Raw genomic sequence first — 22,499 nt, 5'->3', positions numbered from 1 at the left:
TTGCCGATGACAAGAAAAAATTATTAATAAAACACTGTATTGTATAAAATGTATAGGATTTATATTATATTACAATAAAATACCGAAAACGAAATATGAAAAAACGAATATCTTTTTTAAACAGTAAATTATTTAGTCGGTAGTTTTTTGAAAATGTTAATGTATCTAATTCAAAATTGTACGTAAGTGTCTCAGATATTTAACTTAATTTACTGTGAGAATTAAAATCTATAAATGGTTTTACAGAAATTTAAAATTGAAGCAATTTAATATTTTGATCTAGTATTTATTCAATTGTATCAATTTTTAAAAAAAAACTATAAAATCTTAATAGATTAATATTAATTACTATAATTTCCGAATAATTATACCCACCCCCCATATCTTCTAAACTTATTATCATTAGTGAGTACAATAACTCAAAAACTACTAATTTGATAATATTTATTTAACTACTTAAATTAAATTTAAAAAATAAAAATAATTTTCTTAACCATTTAAAAATAAAATTATTTTATTACCACGTGAGTATAATATATAATATTCCTTAAATTTTATGAAGAAGCTATGTTTTTTTGTAAATTCCCACCTTTATTATACAAGAGAAATCCAAAAATCGGAATCTAAATAAAACGGTTTTTTAATGTGAAAATGGGAATGACCATGCTTGCATGTTGAATCGGCCTATGCTACTTGACGTATGATATATTCGCTTGCAACATTCATCTGCAGCGTGTTTATGCATTTTGCGGTTTATCGTCGAAACGGCCATCGCCGACAAATCCGGAAATTGTCTCGTCGACACGCAACAACAAACGCGTGAATTCTCATCTCGCGACGAATCAACCCTAACAAAGACGTCCTGACAAATGCCAAGTGAAGTGCTAGGAAAATAATACATAGAAATGGTTATAACTTACTCCCTGGCGGTGATCTACAAATTATATTACAACACCGCATTTGAATTAATAAGTGAGTAACGTGCAACAGAAAATTATATAAACTACGTCTTAATGCAAACCCCGTTTAATAAACAGCGTTAATCCGGGTTCACAGTTACAACGTTTGTTGTGTCGTGTCCAAATATTAAGCTCGACTCAACTCAAAAAATTCGCTGTTAAATCACGGTTAGTGAATGATACACCATGATTATAATGACCAATTAGAATACGATAAAAACGACAGACAACATATTTGTGAACCTACGGCTTATTTATAAACAAACTTTCGTATATGATCAACATTTTATAAAATGATAATAATTTGGTATTATTTCGTAATTGATTTCTGTAATATTGTAATGATTGTGAAATGTGAAATATTGTAATAGTATTTTATTTAAGTTCATACATCGTACAAATTATTTGTTTTTATTTAAATGATAGTGCAGATAGGGTAATCTTTTTTAAATATTTACATCTCTCGGAATCACTTATGGCATAGGTACCGTACGAAAGATATTTTTGTTTAATTTAAAATTTTGTATTTTATAAATAATTGTTAAAAATAATTAAATAATATAATTACACCAATTATAAACATTTGAAACTCTCTTACAGACGTATCTTTTAGTTCTAAAAAATGGTTGATTCTATGCTTTCAATATATTCATTAACAAAATGTATTCTCAGTATTGAATCAGATTAGATCAAAATGAGAAGAATTTTTTTCACCTAAACATGTTTCGTTTTACTAATACGACAAAAATATTCAGCAAAATATCTTGAAATATATTTTGATCTTTGACTCTCGTCTAAACCGGAAATACCACGTTCGTCATAAAAAAAATACAAATTAGAGAATAGATGAGAAAACTTTACTGGTTAGTCGGACCACACTCCGAATTACCCATCCAAAACAAACGTTTACTGTATATAGCTATTATATAAATTATGAAATCCAACTGTGGGCTTGTTCTAGATAAGTCTAACATTAATGTAATACAACGCTGTTAGAACATCGATCTTTAGACCATTACTACAACTTACCAGTTCGAAAGAAATATCGAAATTCCCTATGATATAATGCTGCCCATTACAATTGACGAAATCTAAAAGTTTGTTCGCTGACACGATACGAGGCTAGATCACCATGTCAATCCATTGGTCATCCGATTACTATAGATAACTCTATAAGGATATTCGACATTTTAAAAGCGTCTAAAATCAAAAGACTTAGTGTAAGAATAATTTAGATTAAGGACAGTAGTCATTTCATTGGAAATGCACCTTTATCAACTTGAAATGTTTATATTATTTAAATTTAGTATGAAAACCATAAACATTTGTTAAACATATTTATAAAGACCGTATAGTCGTTTAAATAATAAAGCCTCAAAGCATTAAAAAAAAAAAAAAAAAAAATGTTTTATTAAACATCACAAAATACGTACTAAAAATTACCTAATGATAAACAGTAACTGCAATTATCATTAAAAAAAATTAAATAAGATGAGCGTGAAAGATCAGCGAACGAAATTAAAACAGATTTAATAAAAAAAAGTTTACTTCATTATGTTGATACATTATTTCAAAAAATCTTATCCTATACTATCTACCCAAACAACCGGAAAAATTGTTTATAAATATAAACATATTAAATTAGCACGTACAATTTTCGCTTTAAACTTTTATTACAGAATTGCTGCACTTGCCCCCCCCCCAAAAAAAAAAGAACCGCTATCCCACGGCCCGTGATAATAATGATATGACACTTTTTTCACGCCGGGACTTAATTACGAGTGGGATGAATGTTGCAATAATGTAACATATTCCCGGCAGTATATCGTATAATATAATGCGGTATTACGTCGTGTAATATTATGGAACAGCTAACGGCAAAAGAATATAATAATAATATAGCGGCTGCAGGTTATTTTCCAGCGATATCTATATGTAGCGATAACGGGGGTGATTGATGTTTGAAAATCTCTCGGGCAAACGAAAACCAAAGTCACAGTCGTGTTATTTTAGATGTGTATCGTACGCGCCACGACAAGTTTCGTTTCGTTTCGTTTTTTTTCAACCAAAAACGTATATTGGCAAAACAATACGCTTCACTTCGCACAGCTACACCTATATACACATAGTGAGCCACCCTTACAACTATTGTTATATATGTATTATTATATTATACTATAGTGTTATTTGAGTCAATTTTCCGTTTTTGAAAAAATCGTTTCTATACATGGAATGAAGTATTGTTACATTCTTATGAATAAAAATTCTATTATTTATTTAAGAGTTATATTATTATTATATTATCAGAAGCGGAATAGTTTTTTCTAAAAATGTTGCCAATTTATCAAAAATACCATACGTTCATAGTTATTAAACTAAATTTATATACGATACATGAGACTATATATTTTACGATGTCGGAGCGTTATAATTTTTTTTTATTTCGTTATTAACTCGAATACAGTTACAATTGTAATAAAATCAATTATTTTATGCTTTAAAATAAATAAAACTTAAGAATGTGTTTTTTTTATAATAAATTAATAGAAAAATAAAATACTAATATATTCAAAAAATTATATTTCGGTCGTATATATATTTAGTTTCTTAATATATGAGCAACTCGAGTGGTCTTTTTCCGTGCATAACCATTTTGCTATTTAAACTTGTAATAATTATAGGTACTAACAACCAATAGTATATTATAGTAATGTAACACAAGCAAGAATAACATTTTTAAAATTAAAATCCATAGATCTGAACACTTTATTTAAGAAACATTCTGTGGAAAATCACCTTTTTATCATAAATTATTAATTAAAAGACTGTTGAACATTTTTATACTTATAAATAAAAAAAAATTGATCTAGTCATTTTTGAGTAATTAAACTTTGTGTACTAATTATGATAATATTATGTCAATTTTAATAAATTTGGAATATATAATATAGTGGCTGTCTTTCATATGATATAAAATTTATAATTACTAATATGTGTCCTCTAAATTTTATAAATTTAAAAAATTTTCTGAATACAATGAATAGTATATTATCTTATGATACATGCATATTATAGTTGTGTGAAACCATATTAAAGAACTATGAATTTGTTTAAAATACATAAAAATCATCTAATTAATAGTTTATATTTAAAAAGGTCATTCTTATTTAAATAACAAGGACATTGAATAACTGCATTATTGAAAAAAAAGGAAGGTGAACTTGCTTGTTGAATAAACATGTATTGTGTGTTAAACGGCCGGATTGTTTACTCGATTCCGCTCCCTTTTATATCGTTCCGTGCACATTTGTAAAAAAAAAAAATGCAGTTGCGTGTTTTTCTTATAAAATTACTTAACCGATGGCCGAATGTATACAAAGTGTGTGTTGGTACAAGGTTCAATTTTAGGTTTGTACAAGTTTGCTCGCTGTTATATCTCAAACTCTCAACTTATATCGTATATACGTTTTGATCAAACGTTTTTAAAGCGAATCTCGTCGGTGAAATACGTGATGTGTGAGTACTTTTAGTTATTGAAGAGTTACCGTGAATAAAATCGTGTTCTTGCAATAATTGTGTATCCGAATTCTTCGGATAAACTATACTTGATACACACTCTGCAGTGCGGGCGTATTATGGTTTTAAGTGGGAAGGGGCCGGTAGGGGGGGCAATGAAACAGGTGAAAGATGGGGCGAGTTTTGCGACGTTTGAATATTCCAATAATATTGTATTATGTTTGAAATGATATTATGAGAATATACATTTAAAAATTTAAAAATCTTATAATCGCTAGTTGATAGATTATTATTTCATAAGAAACTCTTTTCTACAAGAGCTTGAGCATCTAATAACAGCCTGTACTGGCATCGTTACAATACTATAATAACATTAATCAACAAGAGAAAAATATAATTGATAAAAAATATACTAGTGATGTAACATAAATTTTATTGAAACAATGAATAAATATAATTATTAGAGGGAAACATTATATAAGTACTTATACATAGATGTAGACGTGTAATCACTAAAAAAAAAAAAATCTTTATCACATCTTACACATTAAAGATGGAAAAATATTTAAATATGTAAAATGTATTAATTTATTTAAGTCACAATTTACAGTTTATACATTATGCTCATATAATATCAGTTGTCAAAGAAATATTAGCCTACTAATGACGGACAATCATAATAACCAATTATAAGAGAAACGCTCTATAACCACACTCTCTTTATCGAAGCACTCTAATTACGAGTAGTTTTCAGATCGCATGACAATATTTACTTTAAAAGTAATAATAAATTATATAGTGATGTAGCCGATCGCTATTTACGATACGATAATCGAATTAAATAATCATGATATTTCGGTAATGTGAAAACAACAAAGATTCAAACAGGTAGATAATGAAAATAAAATATATGGTACATAAAATACACTTACGATCTAGTTTGATAAATCCATCGGTTTCACCCAGTGAATTCTTTGCTACACATTTGTATGATCCAAAATCTTGTGGCGACAATTTTCTAATCTTCAGAATCATGTACTTGTTGTACCCGCTATCCGTGGATATGGCCTCATATTTTTCGCCTGAAACCGTCATATCTACTTTTGTTCATTTTTTACACAATTCAGTCACTTCGTTGCTTACCCGAGACGATCATGTCACCCTTTTCGGTCGTCCAAAAATTTATGGACGTTGGAAACGCTTCGGTGTGACACTCTAACTTGATGTCCTGGCCAATATAGCCACCCACCAGTTGATTCGAAATAGTTAACATTGGAGGAACTGTAACACAATTGTCAAATATAAATTAGTAAATATCAGTTATCTTGACAATAATCGCAAACACGAGACGAATTAAAAAAAAACTTCAATAAAAATCTGAATTTACTAGGTTCTATTAGACTTATATGGAACACCTGTATGTTTTATTGTTTATCATTTGAATTTTGAGAAACTAACAATCTCGTCATTAAGATGAGCTGACCATATTCTATATAGTCTATAATCGAAAGATTATTATATTTATTACTTCGTTGGATAACAATTAGAGTTTCTTAGTCAAACATTGAAGGATTAATTATTATTGTACAAACATCCTACAACTAAGAAATATAAATATAAAATTTTATTCTAAGTCATTAAATATATTTAAAATCATTTGATTATAAATATAATCCAAAATTGAATGAAAAAAGGTAGGCAAGTGGAAACCACTCTGTTGTATAGTAGATGTTGAGTAAGTTATTTTAATTTGTTTAAAAAATTTATTTCAAATTTGTTAAATTTGAATTCAATAATATATTATTGTATAAAAAAATGATTCTGTAAAAGGATTGTCAATTGTTATCACTAAATTTATACTACGATATTATGTTTTTTAATGAAAAAGTCATTTATTTTAATATTAATACTACGGATGTTGATTTTATTTTGTTGAAAATATAATAATAATTATCAAATAAACAATTTTATTGTAAATGTATATATTGTACATTTTTTTTTTTTTGTTACTATACTCTATTTTATGAATAATTTTTACAAATTTGTTGCATATTTTTACGATTTTTACTGTATATCTCATGAAAAATTGTAGTACTTTTTATTTCATAAAAAAGTTTAATTTTCTACTCTTGAAGGTATTTACGATTATACTCGTATTAATTTTAATCTAAAAACAGCTAGGCATGCGCTGCAGAATAAACTAGTGTTTGTTTAGTTTTTTTATTTACTATTTGTTGAGTATATAATATTCACCATTACATTTTCCAAGAAACGAAATGACTCTGAGTGTTTTTATTAAATCTCAGAAATACGAAATATAAACGTCATACCTATAGTATGTAAGAATGTGAAATCATCCATTGGATTTATTTATGTATATTGTATATAATATTACGCAGGTTGTAGTTAATTAGTCTATTTAATTAATATACGAACGCTATAACCAAATATCGTTTTACATTACTATTCATAGTTTGTCCGGCCAATAAAATTACACTTGGAATAAACGTGATCTTGATTTGTTACAATTACCGTTAAGATAATTGTTTTGGCTAAATATCCTATATTATTCTACACGACGAATCCGGTCAATTCAGTGCAACTAAATACTTATGTATTTATATATTTATTGTATAATTTATACATGGATGGATATTTAGGTGTTGTTTAAAAATACTTAAGCCAATCGAAACAATAATGCAAAAAATTGCAATATAAGGTTAAATATAAAACCGTCTACCCATATTAAATGTTCAAAATATAAAATGAATAATAATGACAGTTGTGGTGGCTACCTATATATTATAATATAAATATTTTACAGTAATGGTTTATTGAGTGGCGTAGGCGGTATATTTCCAACAGTATATTTTATTTCATGCGAATAATCAAATTCCGATTAAGTAAAATGTATTATTGATAACTTAAATAATATAAATATAAACTTACATTGGACTTTGAGTGTGACTCTTTTGCTGATGGAAGGCGGAACACCGTTCGAGGCTATGCACAAATAAGCACCCATGTGGAGCCTACTCACTCTCGTTATGTGTAATACTTCGCCGTCGATGAAATTAACTGAAAAAATAAAATCATAATAAAATATATGGTCGAAAAATAAATAAAATTAATATAACGATTAATACATTTTTATATCTTTTAACCGAATAATTTTTTATCTAACACGCAAAAATTAGCGAAAACGTGCGATGAACAATTTAATATACGAGCAAATATATATATATTATATTGAAATACAAAAAATGTGATATATAAGAGTATAAAATCAATGACTTCAATTTTATTGATAAAATATAAGATGATACTATTAAATAATTTGAAAGTATGTATTAAAGTACATGTATATTATAAAAGCATGTACATCCCATTTTTTCTTAAATAATACAATTATTAAAATTCTGGTTTTTGGAATTTCTGAACTAAAATGTCATATTATTTAGATTTTTATTTTATAGTATCCAATACTGATACAAATGTTTATTTTTCATTAAAGAATCACTCTACTTATAATAAATTATCTCGTAGATGGGTTTATGGAAATATTTTGTAATTTTAAATTTTAACTTAAACGAATAGTTTTTCAATTATTACAAATAATGTACTAGGGATAATAATGCTGTTTGATACTGTGTTTAAATATATAGGGGCTTTAAAAATATATACTAATATACGAATACTATTATATTAACTTACTATGGTCGGTAAAAAGTGTTTAAGTATTGTAAGTACTAGATTAAATATTACATATCATATTTTAAATTTTTGTAAAAACATTTTTATAGACTATTATTAATACATATAAACATTTTAATAACTTGAAATCATCGTATTCAAATTTTGTTTTTTAGCTACATCAACATTCTTGAAAAAATCATCTAATTAACAATTCATTGTAAAATAAGAACGTTTTTATTTGAAGACAGACGTTTATATAGCTATAGGGCATTTGAAATGGTATAAACACAATTTAAGTATTTAAAAATATAACCATTGAATTTATTTTAAAATTTAAAAAATCTTCAGAATTTGAATAAATGCATTATTAAATTTAAAAAGGGGGGACCATACTTGATGAATTACCCTATGTACTAAATATAGATGATACAATATGAGAAAACAGAAAAAAATAAAAATTGATATACGATCGAGATGAAGAGTTCGTGAAGTGTGATGAGGTAAAATAGATATTATACAGTTAACAAGTATTATATTATACAGGTACATGAAAACCAAAGTTATCAATTGTTAAATTTGCTTAATATTGACATATGATACACGTTTTTTCGTGCAATTATTCACTGCACCTGTATAGGAAAATATGTCAAGTGGTCGTATAGGTTTTAAAACTTTTCTGATTACTGCCATTTTTATTCACAATATATTTTTAAACTTTTTAAAAATAATTATTTACGTTTAAATGTGTACAAATACGACACATAACGTACCAAGTAGAGTATAATATTGTGTAGGTATGGGAAAATTACATTTCGCAAAGTTTATACAAATGCGATATACACGCGCATACGATTTTCATTCCCAGATAAAAATAATAATATCATAAAATGTACCAACGTTATCCTGTGGTGGCTTTCAGAAGACCACGCGCATTAAAATTACAGCGGATAAAGTGACAGCGTTTCGCGTAACGTTTTTCGCGCGCTAAAATATCGCACCGTAATTGCGTGCGAAATAGAGAAAGTTTAAAAGTTAACAACATGGTATACTTATATGCGTTTATGTGTGTATGTATTTGTGAAGTTTGAAAGTTAAAAACTTGATGAGCCATACTATACATAAGTATATATATTATATATATTATATATTGTAAAAAAGATTATAAAGTTGTTTGTTTTTTTTTTTTTTTATCAACTGTTGGCATTAAAAATTCAATCGACCGAAATAATAACGTTCGTAAAATACATTTGTATATTATGCAACTTGTACAGTTTTCAATAACGGTTATTATAATATTGTTATTACCCAATGGTAATGTTTTTGAGTCGTTTGTACTCCGAGATAATCCACGTGTGATATACATATATATTGTATATGTATAATATATATATATCAAAATTTGAAACAAGACGTCTTATACCATTTTATAACAATATACTTATACACCTATATAGTATGGGTAAACTATAAAATTTCAAAGTTATTTGTGAAAAAATAACTTTAAGCGCATTTCGAATGGAAAGTATACAACCGTTTGGTTTTCCTGATAGCACCAATGCTTTCTAATAATATGCAAATAGCAGTTCTAAACGGCTAGAAATTTAAGTCAAGAGTGTTATGAAATTGCTAATAATAATATATATTTAAAATTTATACTTAAAAAACGTTTAAAAAAATGCAATAAAATGAGTCTGGGAAAAAATATATTACAACATTTGGTTCGTTTGGAGTACCTACTGATTTGTATACAACTTAATTCCTATTTGTGTTATCGTAACAATTATGACGCGTAACAGTGAAATGCAGTTGCTAACTACAACTTACTGCATCTAAGTTACTGGAATAACTGGTATTTAACTGACAAATGTTCATCGGTAACAAACACAGTTTTATACAATAACTAACAAAATGGGATGTCCAGTGAATTATTTTTCCTAAAAATTCGTCTGATAAATTTGAGATAAAAAATAAAAATTACATACTGTGTGTATACATTATTCTCGTGAATATTACTATATACTTTTATCGCTCGAAGATTACGCTGGCAATGGCAGCGATCGTTATTTGTTTTGCAGTCGTAGGATATATTATATTTATCCGATAAGGCGAAATGCGGTACACGCAATAATAATACATTACACTACAACAATAAGTATAATAAATCCACCGAGACATTTACATTTATTAAACATCGGCGGCAATCGTCGTTATCGATATGAATATAACTATATAATACTACTACGAGTCAACGACGATACGATTCGGGAAGTTTCGCTGCGCTTTCGGCATGGCCACCGCCGCCCGGAGTGGACCTCTGCCGCCGCTCGCGAGCAATAAGTACCCTTCGTATAGCAACCCCGCCAGACGCGGAAGACGGTGTATATTATTATTATTATTATTATTATATAAGTATTACAAACGAGCGTTTAAAATGTAATAAAATATGTAAATATTATTCTTGGTCGAAAAGTTTCCATACGGCTCACTTTAGGCGATAGTATATGTACGATGAGGGTGGACCGGAGGATGATGTCGCGGCGAGAGGGACAACTTATGAATATTCATTGTAAAATGGTGCGGAGGAGCTGTGCAATTTAATGTAATAAATATATATGTATATTGCGTTTTTATACTTATTGCGCCGCCTCTTAATCATGACCGAAGAAAATATAACGAAAGCAAAAAAAAAAAAAATCATCGTCGTTTATATAGTATTGCTTTAATTCAGCAATACCTTCGTTTTACTCGTTTTTTGTCAAGAATAATAAAGCCAGTCGATCTATTCAAATCGTAAACGATCGAAGTGCGCGTATAATAAGAAAAATCACGAAAACTTTCGAATTATACGCGTTTTTATTTAACCTGGATTCGTCGAGTCGTTTTAAATGCGCCAGTAAATTTAATGATTTTATTTAAAACAAAATTTGTGTACAGCAATAATAGAAAAAAAAAATGTTTGATTCTATAGGTTTTTCTTAATTAAGCACACACCGGTATATCGTTACAACAACATAATTGTACACAATATATACAATACAGATATAATTTAGACTATTTAAAGCACGAGTGTCCAATCTTTGAGAAATATTGCGTAACATTAATAATGAGTAGAAGTTTTCGTAGGCTGTTAACATTTTTTAATTCATTATTTATTTGTACTTTGTTGTGAAAATCGAATAAACCAATATCCGGATCGATTGAATTTGTATTAATCGTCAAAAACTATCGATGTGCTTGTCCGAAATAGTGGACCGATTTTTATTTACGATTTTTTTTTTATGCCTGAAAGCATTTGTTCCCGAGGGCATGAATAACGCGTGATTGTGAAAGACGGTATAATATGTTTCCTTGGATAGTTATAATTTTAAAAATCGAATAAAGAGCACCGATTAAATGTTTCTATGAGTTAGTTATCAATGTATAATCTGGTTTTTACTCAATAAATTCCGTTTGCAATTTGATTTTCACATCAGAAATATCAACCGAAAATTGTGTTCCATAACAGCAAAAAGTTCACTGTTCCTAATGAGTTCTTTGAATCAGTGTTCGAATTTGTCAATTAAATTCGTTAAACTATTAAACTCCTTGAATCATTGAAGAATCACTCATTCCATCCAAATCTATAGTCGCTGCCAATTTACACAACAGACTATATATTACTATAATATTATTATTATACACTGTCTCGCGAGAGAACAGTACCGCATCTTCACGTAATCCGCAGTCGATTGAGTACTTCCCCTACTTCTAAGGCTGACAATTCTGGGAATTACCGAGCAATAATATTCCTGTTTTTTGGAATTTCCTACCTTTTCATGCGATTTCTACCAATAGCCATTGTTGCTATTAAGAGTATGTACCAGCCTATACATTTAAATATTATAGGTACTGAGAGGTTTTAAAAACAATTATTATGATGATTTAGTTAATACTAACTACATAATACTCAGACGTGATGTACTGATGTATACCAAAAATTATATTTCTATTACACAGGCAGTGTTTTCAATTTCTAATAATTGTTATGAAGTATTGTCATTTGTCACACTAAAATACACTAAATTTTTTTTTACTATAGTCTATACATATCTCTGGTATAAAGCATTTTTACTATATTATTAAATTCTTGTTTGTTATACCTACACCTCTATATTGCTAAATAATTGAATAACTTAAAAATATTAAATGAACCACTGCTGTAGTGAGTTTGGAATTTTTTTCGCTTTGGGCTTATCGTGCGATTGACCCTAATTTAACTAATCTATAATATATGCCAATCGTATCCGAGTAATCTACAAACATAAATTCACTTAATGCACTATGAAATGATTAAAATATAGATTTTAATTCAATCATTATTGAGGCAACATCTGACGAAAATAGTTTATTGATTGTGTTTAGAGTAGGTACGGGGAGTATTGTATAATGCTATTTATTCTCCTAGAAATAAATAAAATTAATAACCAGGCAAATAATTAAGCTTGTTTAGGTAAATTATATTAGTTTTACAAGCCAATGCATTAAAGTATCATTATTTTACAATTCCTTCAATATAGTTATTAATTAAATTGTTAATAAATGAATGAAAACGACTTGCGTGTAATTACAATAAATTTGAATTTATTTATTATTGTACTTGTATATTTTTATACAATTATTTTAAAAAAGTTTTGTTTTTTTTTTATTGATAAAACCGTTTAATAATATCATAACTAAATATAATCGCTTTTTAACATTAAAAACTTGAAAACAACTTCGAAATGTTTATAAAAATATACTTGAAAAAAAAACAATAAAAAATGTATTTATAAAAGATTCTTTAATACCGTTAATACTCCACTTCGCGATATTTTACAACACGCTATACCATTATTATATAATCATATTATTTTTACTGCAGGATTACTTAATTATAAACACTGCAGAGTGCAGATATTATAAGCTTTATTTATACTTTTTATTGTAATCTTATTCATGAGGTAATTTTGGATTATTCATGATGCGTGTGTTTTACACGTATAAATATCTAAGATTACCGCCAAAATCATTAAAATATTCCACAATAAATGTCAAATATTAATTAAACGTTTTAATGATTTAAGCGTATTAACGCATAATGTTATAACTTATAACGCAACTACTTCGATATACAAATCGCAAAAAGGAAATATTAATCCACTTTTAACCCGTCGAGTTTTGTACGTCTTTGACAATAATATCAAGATATTTTGAGTATTGATATTTTTAAAACCTCATGTATCGTTAAGATATTTTGTTATACACAAAAATATTATGTTTTTATAGTAATAATAAAAAAAACCAATTCTGAATAGTTTATAGTACTGAAATGTAAACTATAATATGGTAGTTCTATCTATTCTACGTGATATTGTTTTTATAATGTATTATTATTATTATAACTGTTAGAATGCCGTTTAATAATAAAAACAAAACCAACTATTTAATATTTATAATACATTTTCAGTTTGATTCTTATATGTATATTATTATCTTTCGACTATTTTCTTACAGTTTAATATCAAACAATATTATTTATGATATTTACATACAAGTTGTCGTCAAATACTATAATATCGATATTCAAATCGTTTTTTTTTTAATTTATACGAAATACCTATACCTAAGTAATAAAACGTTGCGAAATAATATTTTCTAGTAATGAGTCATTAGACTCAGGCGATTATTAAGGATCAAAAAATTGTTGTTATTTTATTGCCATTGGAAATGTGTAGTTAATTGAATTTTCGTTAATATCCACGTATTAACGTCATCATAATTCACAACGAGAAATCCACTTATAATTTATGTATGACACATAATATATTTTAGTTTCGGGAGCAATAAAGTTCATAATAATTAACAAGCGAACACGCTTAATTAAAAACAAATCCTGCGACTTGATCAAGAGAATCTTGTGATATTAATTATTGTTGTTGTTGTTTTTTTTTTTTTTTTAAATTTTTGCCTCTGTATTCGCCATAATGTATGTGCACTAAAGAATATATTATACTGTCCTCCATTGTATTTGAGACGAAGTTGTTAGTGATTGTCACAAATGAAATCCTAAGAAACCGTAAAGAAGTTGGCAAGCTATTATAATATCCAGTAAACCACATATATATATATATATATATATATATATATATATATATATATATATATATGTATTTATATATGTGCGTTAAACTGTTATAAATAATATACATCAACATCACATTCGGAGGCAAATGAAAGCAAGATACAAGATGAAACACAAAAAGGACGATATCACAAGCAAACAATGATATTCTACGAGATTATATAACTCTGAGATATGCGAAATATACTACGATATTAAATATGCACGTGTAACTGAAAAAATCATATCTGGTTAAATTTAACGAAGAAACGGAGGCAGCGGTTAACTGACATTAAAAGTTCACGTTTAGTAGAGATTTGTATTGATGTCGTAAAATTAAAGACTCGCATTATCAGACATTTGATAGTTTACATTACCTACTCAGTGTTGCGGTAAAGGGGCTGCTAAGAGGCCAAGCGCCAAGACCTCTGGTTTTACTTAGGTTGGATGGATCAACTCGGATGCATGTGGTTAATACTATTTTTAATTTATATTATATTTCCAGACAGTTGTATTCGATATTTAGCTATTAAAAATATGTATATAACTACTCCTAAATTAGTTTCAACTTGTACTTAGATTCCGCTCGTGTAGAAGAAATCGTCGTGGCCTATTTATTCTTAAAACAATAAGGACACGGCTCAGAAATTTTATCATCACGTCGTGGGCATACGTCATCGTTTGAAAAAAAATGTATACGTTTTATTTTGACATACTGAAAAAATGTTTACTTTTCATTTCTATCAAAATAATTGATATATTTATAACTCGTTATAATGTATCGAATAATTTTAAAATTATTCGACTAGGAATAACTGATGACTAAATCACTGCGTGTAAATCATGTAATCATATTATCACGATTAACAATGTTTATTTGTTCTTGTCGTAATAATATGGAATTCGTGACCACCCCAAACGTGTTAAGATTACGATCGTGTCTAGATTGGGTTAATGTATGATTTTTGCTATTATAAATCTACTCCAGTAAATGAGTAAATACATCTTACAATGTCGCTTAAAGAAGTATTATCTCACTTTACTTTGTAAACATTAAAATGACTAAATAAAATATATCAAATATAATCGTGTGTTATACACGTACAGTCCCCTGTACCTGCAGTAGTCTGTACATTATATAATAGCTACGTTCATTTTTCTGTTCGAGACTATATACGGAAGGAGACAATATCGAACACTCGTCGCGCACACGACGTGGCGAATTTTTATCGCCGTCGCCCTCACCCAAACGTATGGCAACAGCACGTTTGGACTGGCGTTCGAGCGAACAGACGTTTCGGACGTAAATATATAATATCCTGTTTTTTTTTGTTGTTTGTTTGTTTTTTTTCTCCGCCGGAAATGGAAACGCGAAATAACGTTCACGGCCGTTTATCTTTGGCGCGAGCGTATAATATATATTTGTATATTATTGTTACTGTTATTATTACCTATATATTATATTATGCAATATTATAAGGTATAATTTATACACATTATAATATTATGATAGTACGATATAGAACGTGGATTCGAATAACGTCGAAGACATAAGAAATGCAAAAGGCAGGCAAAAAAAAATTTCAAAAAAATATTCTTGAAATTTATATCTTTTTGATCTAATTGTATTATAGTTATATTATTATATTATAAAAATATTTAAAAAAATAACTAATAACTATAGTTTTCAATTTTCTTATTAATATAAAATATAAGAAAAAATTTCATACACAACTACTAAAAATTTAAAAATGTTTATTTGAAAATAAATAATTATTTATCGTAATTTCCCGTGTATACGAGTAGTATAAAAATAGTTTAATATACAAGAGTAATAAAATATGTTTACAATTGATGGTAGGTCTGGTAGGATACGATCGTCAATATCCAATATTAATATTATATTACGAGTATATTCGATAATTAAGTACCTATTTGTTATTGTCGCTAAAACAGATTAATTATAATTTCGTACTCAAACGAGAAAAATAAATATACTCTAATTATGTAACTTAATAGTACAGAAATTTAATTATATTTTTATTCATATTTAAATGACTAGAGAGTTTTTATTTTTTTCGACATCCTAGAACTTCCCTTTCTCGCTTCAAAAACATCCTCCTAGCTACCTAGCTGTTTAAAAAGGACATAGTTTAGGGAATTAATTCAAGACCTATAAAAAAAATTAAATTTTTTATGCCTCCAAGAAGAGTTTTCTTCTCAAGTAAATGTTGCCTTATTAATAAATAAATACATATTACAATCACAAATCCTATTATATATGGTAATAATTTGTAATTTTCTCAAATAAAAAAATATCCTTAAACTCAAAATGCATTGTTTCTCTCGTCTCGACCCACTACTTTCCTCCTTGCTGTGAAGATACTGCGTCGCGAGTTATATTATGGCCTATAATATTATTTCATTTACGCCCTTATTAATGATAACTTATATTTCAAAGAATATTATAATATTAAATAACTTGAGGTTTTACAATATTGCAAATTAACAGTGTCGCAAATGAGTCACGTACTTTTAGAAAAGTACACACAATATTAAATAATTTGTAGTAGTTTTTGTTACGAACCTTTACTATTATTTGAGTAGCTGAGTCATGTAATGTAACAGAAAACCAACCAACATAAATGGGACTAGTAAAACAATATTTTATACAATTAAAAAACTTTTTAAGAATAAATATTTTAATAATAGTTATTATACTATGATTTTGAGTAGTTATACAATCCCCTTTACTGTAGAGCATATAAATAGTAATAGTATAATGTACAACAATATAGCTTGATTAATTAAACATCAAAATATATTCCACATAAAATTGACTGCAAATAAGATTTTATAAATACATATTTGTTATTAGTTATCTTACAAAGTTGTTTGGAAGTTTCGTCACATTGTTCTACATCCAGTACTCAGTTTTCATGGTGACGGTGTTAGAAAATGATATACCATTATAATTAAAGTATATAATTTTAACTATGATTGATAAGCCATATGTAATATAACATGTATCCAGATAAACAATTTGTATCAAAGTTATTCACAAAACTTTTAAGTTTAAACTATGATAATAATATAATATAATATGATGGAGTAATAAATGATAGCATTTCAAAGTGTTCCTTTACATAGTTATGTACCTATATTGCCTATCCATTAAGCCGTGTAACAAATTACGTTTAAAAATCCCTCAGCACAGAATACTATTAATTGAAGTATTATAATTTGGCTTAAGTATTCGAAATTTACACTAATCTTTAATATTTATTGAATATTTTTAAATATGATTATTTTAATAAAGCAACAAAATAAACCATTTTATGTCGTTTTATTCATGATTTATTCTCGTATTTTTTCTTAACATTTTGAGTGACTATTAAAAATATTAACAAAAAAAAAATTACCGTCAAGATGAGAATTTTTTACAAAAAGTTATAAAATTTTCAAGCATTAAATAGCGATCACATGCTTGTAAAAAAATAACCATCATAAAATTAAAAGGTTTTGTAATTTGATTCCGAAAAAGAAATTGACTTAAAATTTATATTTATAGTTACATACATAAAAAATTATTACTTCTTTTTTTATAATACGAAAATCAACGTTATAATATCACGATATCACAAATATATATTTACATCAATTAAAATGAAGAACATTAAAATACAATAAATGATTGAAAGAACCTCAGTATTAAAAATATACACATTATGATGTAGTCTAAAATATATTTTGCACATATTGAGATAAAATTTAGTATGAGGTGTTATTAAAACAAAAACCATTAAGGAAACTATCAAAGTTTTCTTTCTTATTGCTTATGTGAGATTTATATTTTATATCTTGTAAACGTGATGCGGGGTTCTTGGTTTACTTTGACAACGACCAAGTTCATGAAAAGTTAATGAAGTGTGGAAAGTATTTGGTCGCCTAACGTATTAAATAATATCAAACTTGTACAAACGTTATTCAATCAAATACATTGCTCATGAATCGTCGATCGAGTCTCATTGCCTAATAAAAAATATTTGTACTAGCAACTGTTATGGCTAATTACAGAACCACGGGGAGGTAGAGGGTAGGGCACAGTAAACAACGCATGTCGATAGAAGTACTACCCACGTTGGTACCTATTTAATTCTGTTTGTAATATTACATTTAAGAGTAGATGAAACGTGCCTTGCACACAAGCACAGCATGTTTTATTCACATAACATAATACTTCATCTTAAGTGTTGTGTTACAAACTAAAGATATATTGCTGGAACGTATAATATCGTGTTTTAAACGTTTGAAACCACAGAACCTCGACTGTACCTCTAAACATAAAGCTCATAAAGTACATTCAATTTTCTATGATTTGAATGAAATATTATATTATACAATACATTTTAAGACGACTTGAACTTAAATGATATTTGATGATGTGAAATATATTATGTTGTACAAGTGCATGTGCCGTACTTACCCTTTATTATCTATAATATGTATTATGTATACATAAATATATTAATATTATGCCTACGACAAACGTGTAAAACTATAACTTACACTAGAACATGAAATATATATTAATACAAATTGGTATAATGTGACGTGAGAAAATAAACATAAATTAAACTATAAATATAGAGTACAAAAATATGGAATTTCATCTTCTCGAATAAAATACGACATTTATAGGTATTTTGTAAAATAATCACAGTTTTATTGGTCTTCTTGGCGCTCCGGTCTCTCTGTAGCGTAATAAGTAGAATATTATCAACTAAGGTGTAAATACAAAATAATACTTTCGTCTTTGTTGAACCTTTAAAGCCGCGTGTGAACTTATCGCTTGTTAGCGCTCATTGCCGATGCCAAGAACGAATTATTAATAACATGCGCTGTATTATACCGTAATCGTTCAAAGTTTGCGGTTTCATATATTATAATATAATAGTATACAGAGTGATTCATCAAGCATGTTCAAACCTAATTTTTTTTATATAATAACTAATTTATTCAAATATTGATTTTTGGAATTTTTGAATATATTTAAATTTCACATTATTTTTTTAATTTTTTATTTAGTCTAGAAATTTTTCATTTTATTTAGGAATTTTTTGTGGTAATAACAAATTTTCAAAAAAAAACAGCCTTTTTTACTATATAATTAGTGGATAATTTTTTTAAACATTATGCCCCTAATTTAATATTTGATCATGTAGTTTCTCGGTTATTAAAATTGTTAAACTACTAAGGATAGTATTCGTGAAAAAATAGTTTTCAAAAATATTAAATATATGTAATATTAGACCAATTTTACAAATTATAAATTTTAATAGATTAATACCAATTAATAAAGTTTTCAAATAACCAAACCTCCCAAAACTTATTATCATAGAACTATTATCCTAAGTGCACAAAGTTATATTACTCGAAAAATAATCATTTGAATTTTGATACATCAAGATTTTCAGAAAAATTATCCATTAATTAATTTATAGTAGAAGAGGGGTTCTCATTTAAAAACGGAAGTTTGTATCTCAACATGACACTCTTCCGAGGGAAGTGCATTAAATGTTAATGATTCTACGAATAAGTATGATGTATGAAGATAATGTGTTCTATAGATGATAATATTATTGATTTTATTTATTGTGTGAAACATGAGGTCTATTGATTGTTTATGTTCAATTATTTTTAATTCTAAAAACAACCGCCGTTCTATAGAATAGTATTTTAGTTGGTAAAATGATATTGAATTCAGAAAATAAATTATTTTTTTACAAGAGACTGTTTTTATTCAATATAATTCTTGTTATAATTTTATTATATTGTTTATGTGCAATGTACATATGTGTTTTTTTTTAAGTTGGATCCAACGTTTTTTATACAGCTACGTCGTCTATCGTGTCATATTTTTTCATCATATTCTGATTGACCGTTGTAGTCATTCACAAACCATAATCTACCGTGAGTTGGGACAAATTTAGATTTTAAACACAACACGACAATCGATGTAGCTATATGAATCCGGCATAACAATTTTAGTTGCAATGGCAATTAAATATTAACAAATATATTATATAATACTTCGTTAACCGATTTTTCGTTACGTGATAAATCGTATTTTTTGACATATTAGAATTTATTTTTACGCTAATATTTGTTACATTAGAATTGCCACCGCCAAAATCATAATACATTTACATGATTCAATATTTTTCCGTGTAGTGGATAAAATATAAAGTACTTTTTAATTTATTTTGTGTTATTTGAAAAGTGTATACCATAGTACCATTTAGTACTACCCCGAACAATGAATACTGTCTAGTTAACGTATATGTGAACACTAAATACATATTGAATTATAAATTGTCGGTTAATACTTTCATTGGTGGTGTGCTGCAAGCTCAACAGCAACGACTAAAAAATACCTGAATATAACTCGACATTCGTTATTAATAATAATATACTTACGCGAAACAAACGAATAAAAACGAAAAATGCATCAGCCATAGAACCAAAAATCATCAGTTGACGATCATATATTACGTCGTGATTTTTAGTACGCCATAGGTAATAAGTAATAATAATAATAAAAATATGTGCGCACACGCCAATATAATATTGTTATTATATTTTGTTCAATTCACTTTGTTCCGTTTATCGATTTCGAGCTCGCACAAATCGCACGTTATTTTCTCGTACACGCGTCATATATAAATTAAATTATTGCCGATACGAGAATCGAACGTGTACCGCGTATTATTATATTGGGATTCGGTACAACGCTTATTTCCGTTGGGGCAAAATCTCTGACCAACAATGACGGTGGCGGCGGCGGTGGTGGTGACCATATTTGTTACGTTATATTTATAAGAAAAAAATGTCGAAGAGATGGAAAAAAATAACGTAGTACAACGGTGGAAATAAGTCGGGGCAAGGACATACACACACACACTTACAAAAATACGCACATATACCTATATACATATATATGCAATATGGGAAAAAGATACACTGCACAAGGACCGATTTCCCGGAGGGTATACGAATGCAGTGGCGGTGCAGGTGTATATAGGTGGAGTGGGGGGGGGGATGGACGTTGACGCCGCCGCCGGTGACCGGGGTTTTAGCAAATCTGTCTAGCCGAATATCTACCTCGGGGGGTTGTGTATATATATAATATATATATATACAAGCGGTACATACGTACACGCGTCGCCCAGAGTATATATATATATACGTATATATGTATATGTACGTTCGAGTCCCCGCGACCATCAAAAAGATATACTGACCGGTGGAAAAAGAACGGCCGCGGAGGGCGGTGGAACGCAAACGGACGAGTGTGTATGTGAGTGGAGGTTCGTTATGTTTTCCCGAGCGGCCGCCGCTGCCGCTCGGACGCAATATATAAATTGCTCGGGGCACACCGGCTTTTCGGTACGGTTTTCCCCAAAGGCACTGACGGTGAAGCGCGGAAGTACGGGGTCGTAGAGGAAGTGCAGTGCACGGAGATATTCGGAGATGTGTAGCGTTGGTGTACTACACACACACACACACACACATACATGGTGATATGTAATACGTGTGTATTATACGTGTACATAAAGAGATTTTTAGTATATATGACGTACACGAGATTTCCAGGTTAGTCCTGTGGATATAATACTACTGTGGTGCAGTAGTTGTAAACAGGGCACTAGTATTTAGGAATTCGTTGCCCAAGAGCGATAAAAAAAATATATATTAAAAAAAAAACGAAGGTTAACAATATTTGTGTTTCTTTCCAAGATTAAATTATTAAATTATACTACCATGGTTTAAAGTGGATAATACATCATTTTCAATATTTAATAGAACGGTTAAGTTATGCTATATTGCTAATGACGGTATAACATATTGCATAATAAAATGTATATTAATTATAAGAAATAGGAGATAATAAGTTATGAGAAGATTCAAACAATGAGAATCTTTAAATAAAATCAGCCTCTTATTATTACTCCTCCTTCATACACTATAATTTAAATACGGCCCTGGTTAGTGGCGGTCAAATAGTGATGATGACGGGGGTAGATCTACCATATGATATTTTATTTTAAATTAATAACAATTTATATTACACAATGTATATTGTATAATATATTAAATTTTCTTATAATTTTATTTTTTCTAATAAC

At 28.1% G+C, this 22,499-nt stretch overlaps 1 protein-coding gene across 4 annotated transcripts in view; it reads right to left on the bottom strand.

Annotated features, from left to right (window-relative positions):
* The window catches only part of LOC132917005 (lachesin-like), a 109,549-nt gene that overhangs the window by 4,681 nt on the left and 82,369 nt on the right, over positions 1-22,499 (bottom strand). For 3 of the 4 annotated variants that reach the window (XM_060977504.1, XM_060977506.1, XM_060977503.1), the window contains 3 exons: positions 7,425-7,553; positions 5,619-5,756; positions 5,408-5,572 (listed from right to left, as the gene is read on the bottom strand). In XM_060977504.1, the coding sequence (XP_060833487.1) occupies positions 5,408-5,572; positions 5,619-5,756; positions 7,425-7,553 (432 nt within the window). The remainder of the gene's footprint in view (positions 1-5,407; positions 5,573-5,618; positions 5,757-7,424; positions 7,554-22,499) is intronic. The other variant, XM_060977505.1, reaches the window with a different exon arrangement.

Source organism: Rhopalosiphum padi, chromosome 1 (genome assembly GCF_020882245.1).
Source record: "Rhopalosiphum padi isolate XX-2018 chromosome 1, ASM2088224v1, whole genome shotgun sequence".
In the NCBI taxonomy this organism is placed as follows: Eukaryota; Metazoa; Arthropoda; class Insecta; order Hemiptera; family Aphididae; genus Rhopalosiphum; species Rhopalosiphum padi.
Note: the sequence above shows the minus strand (reverse complement) of the source record. Positions and strands in the feature narration are given on the sequence as shown.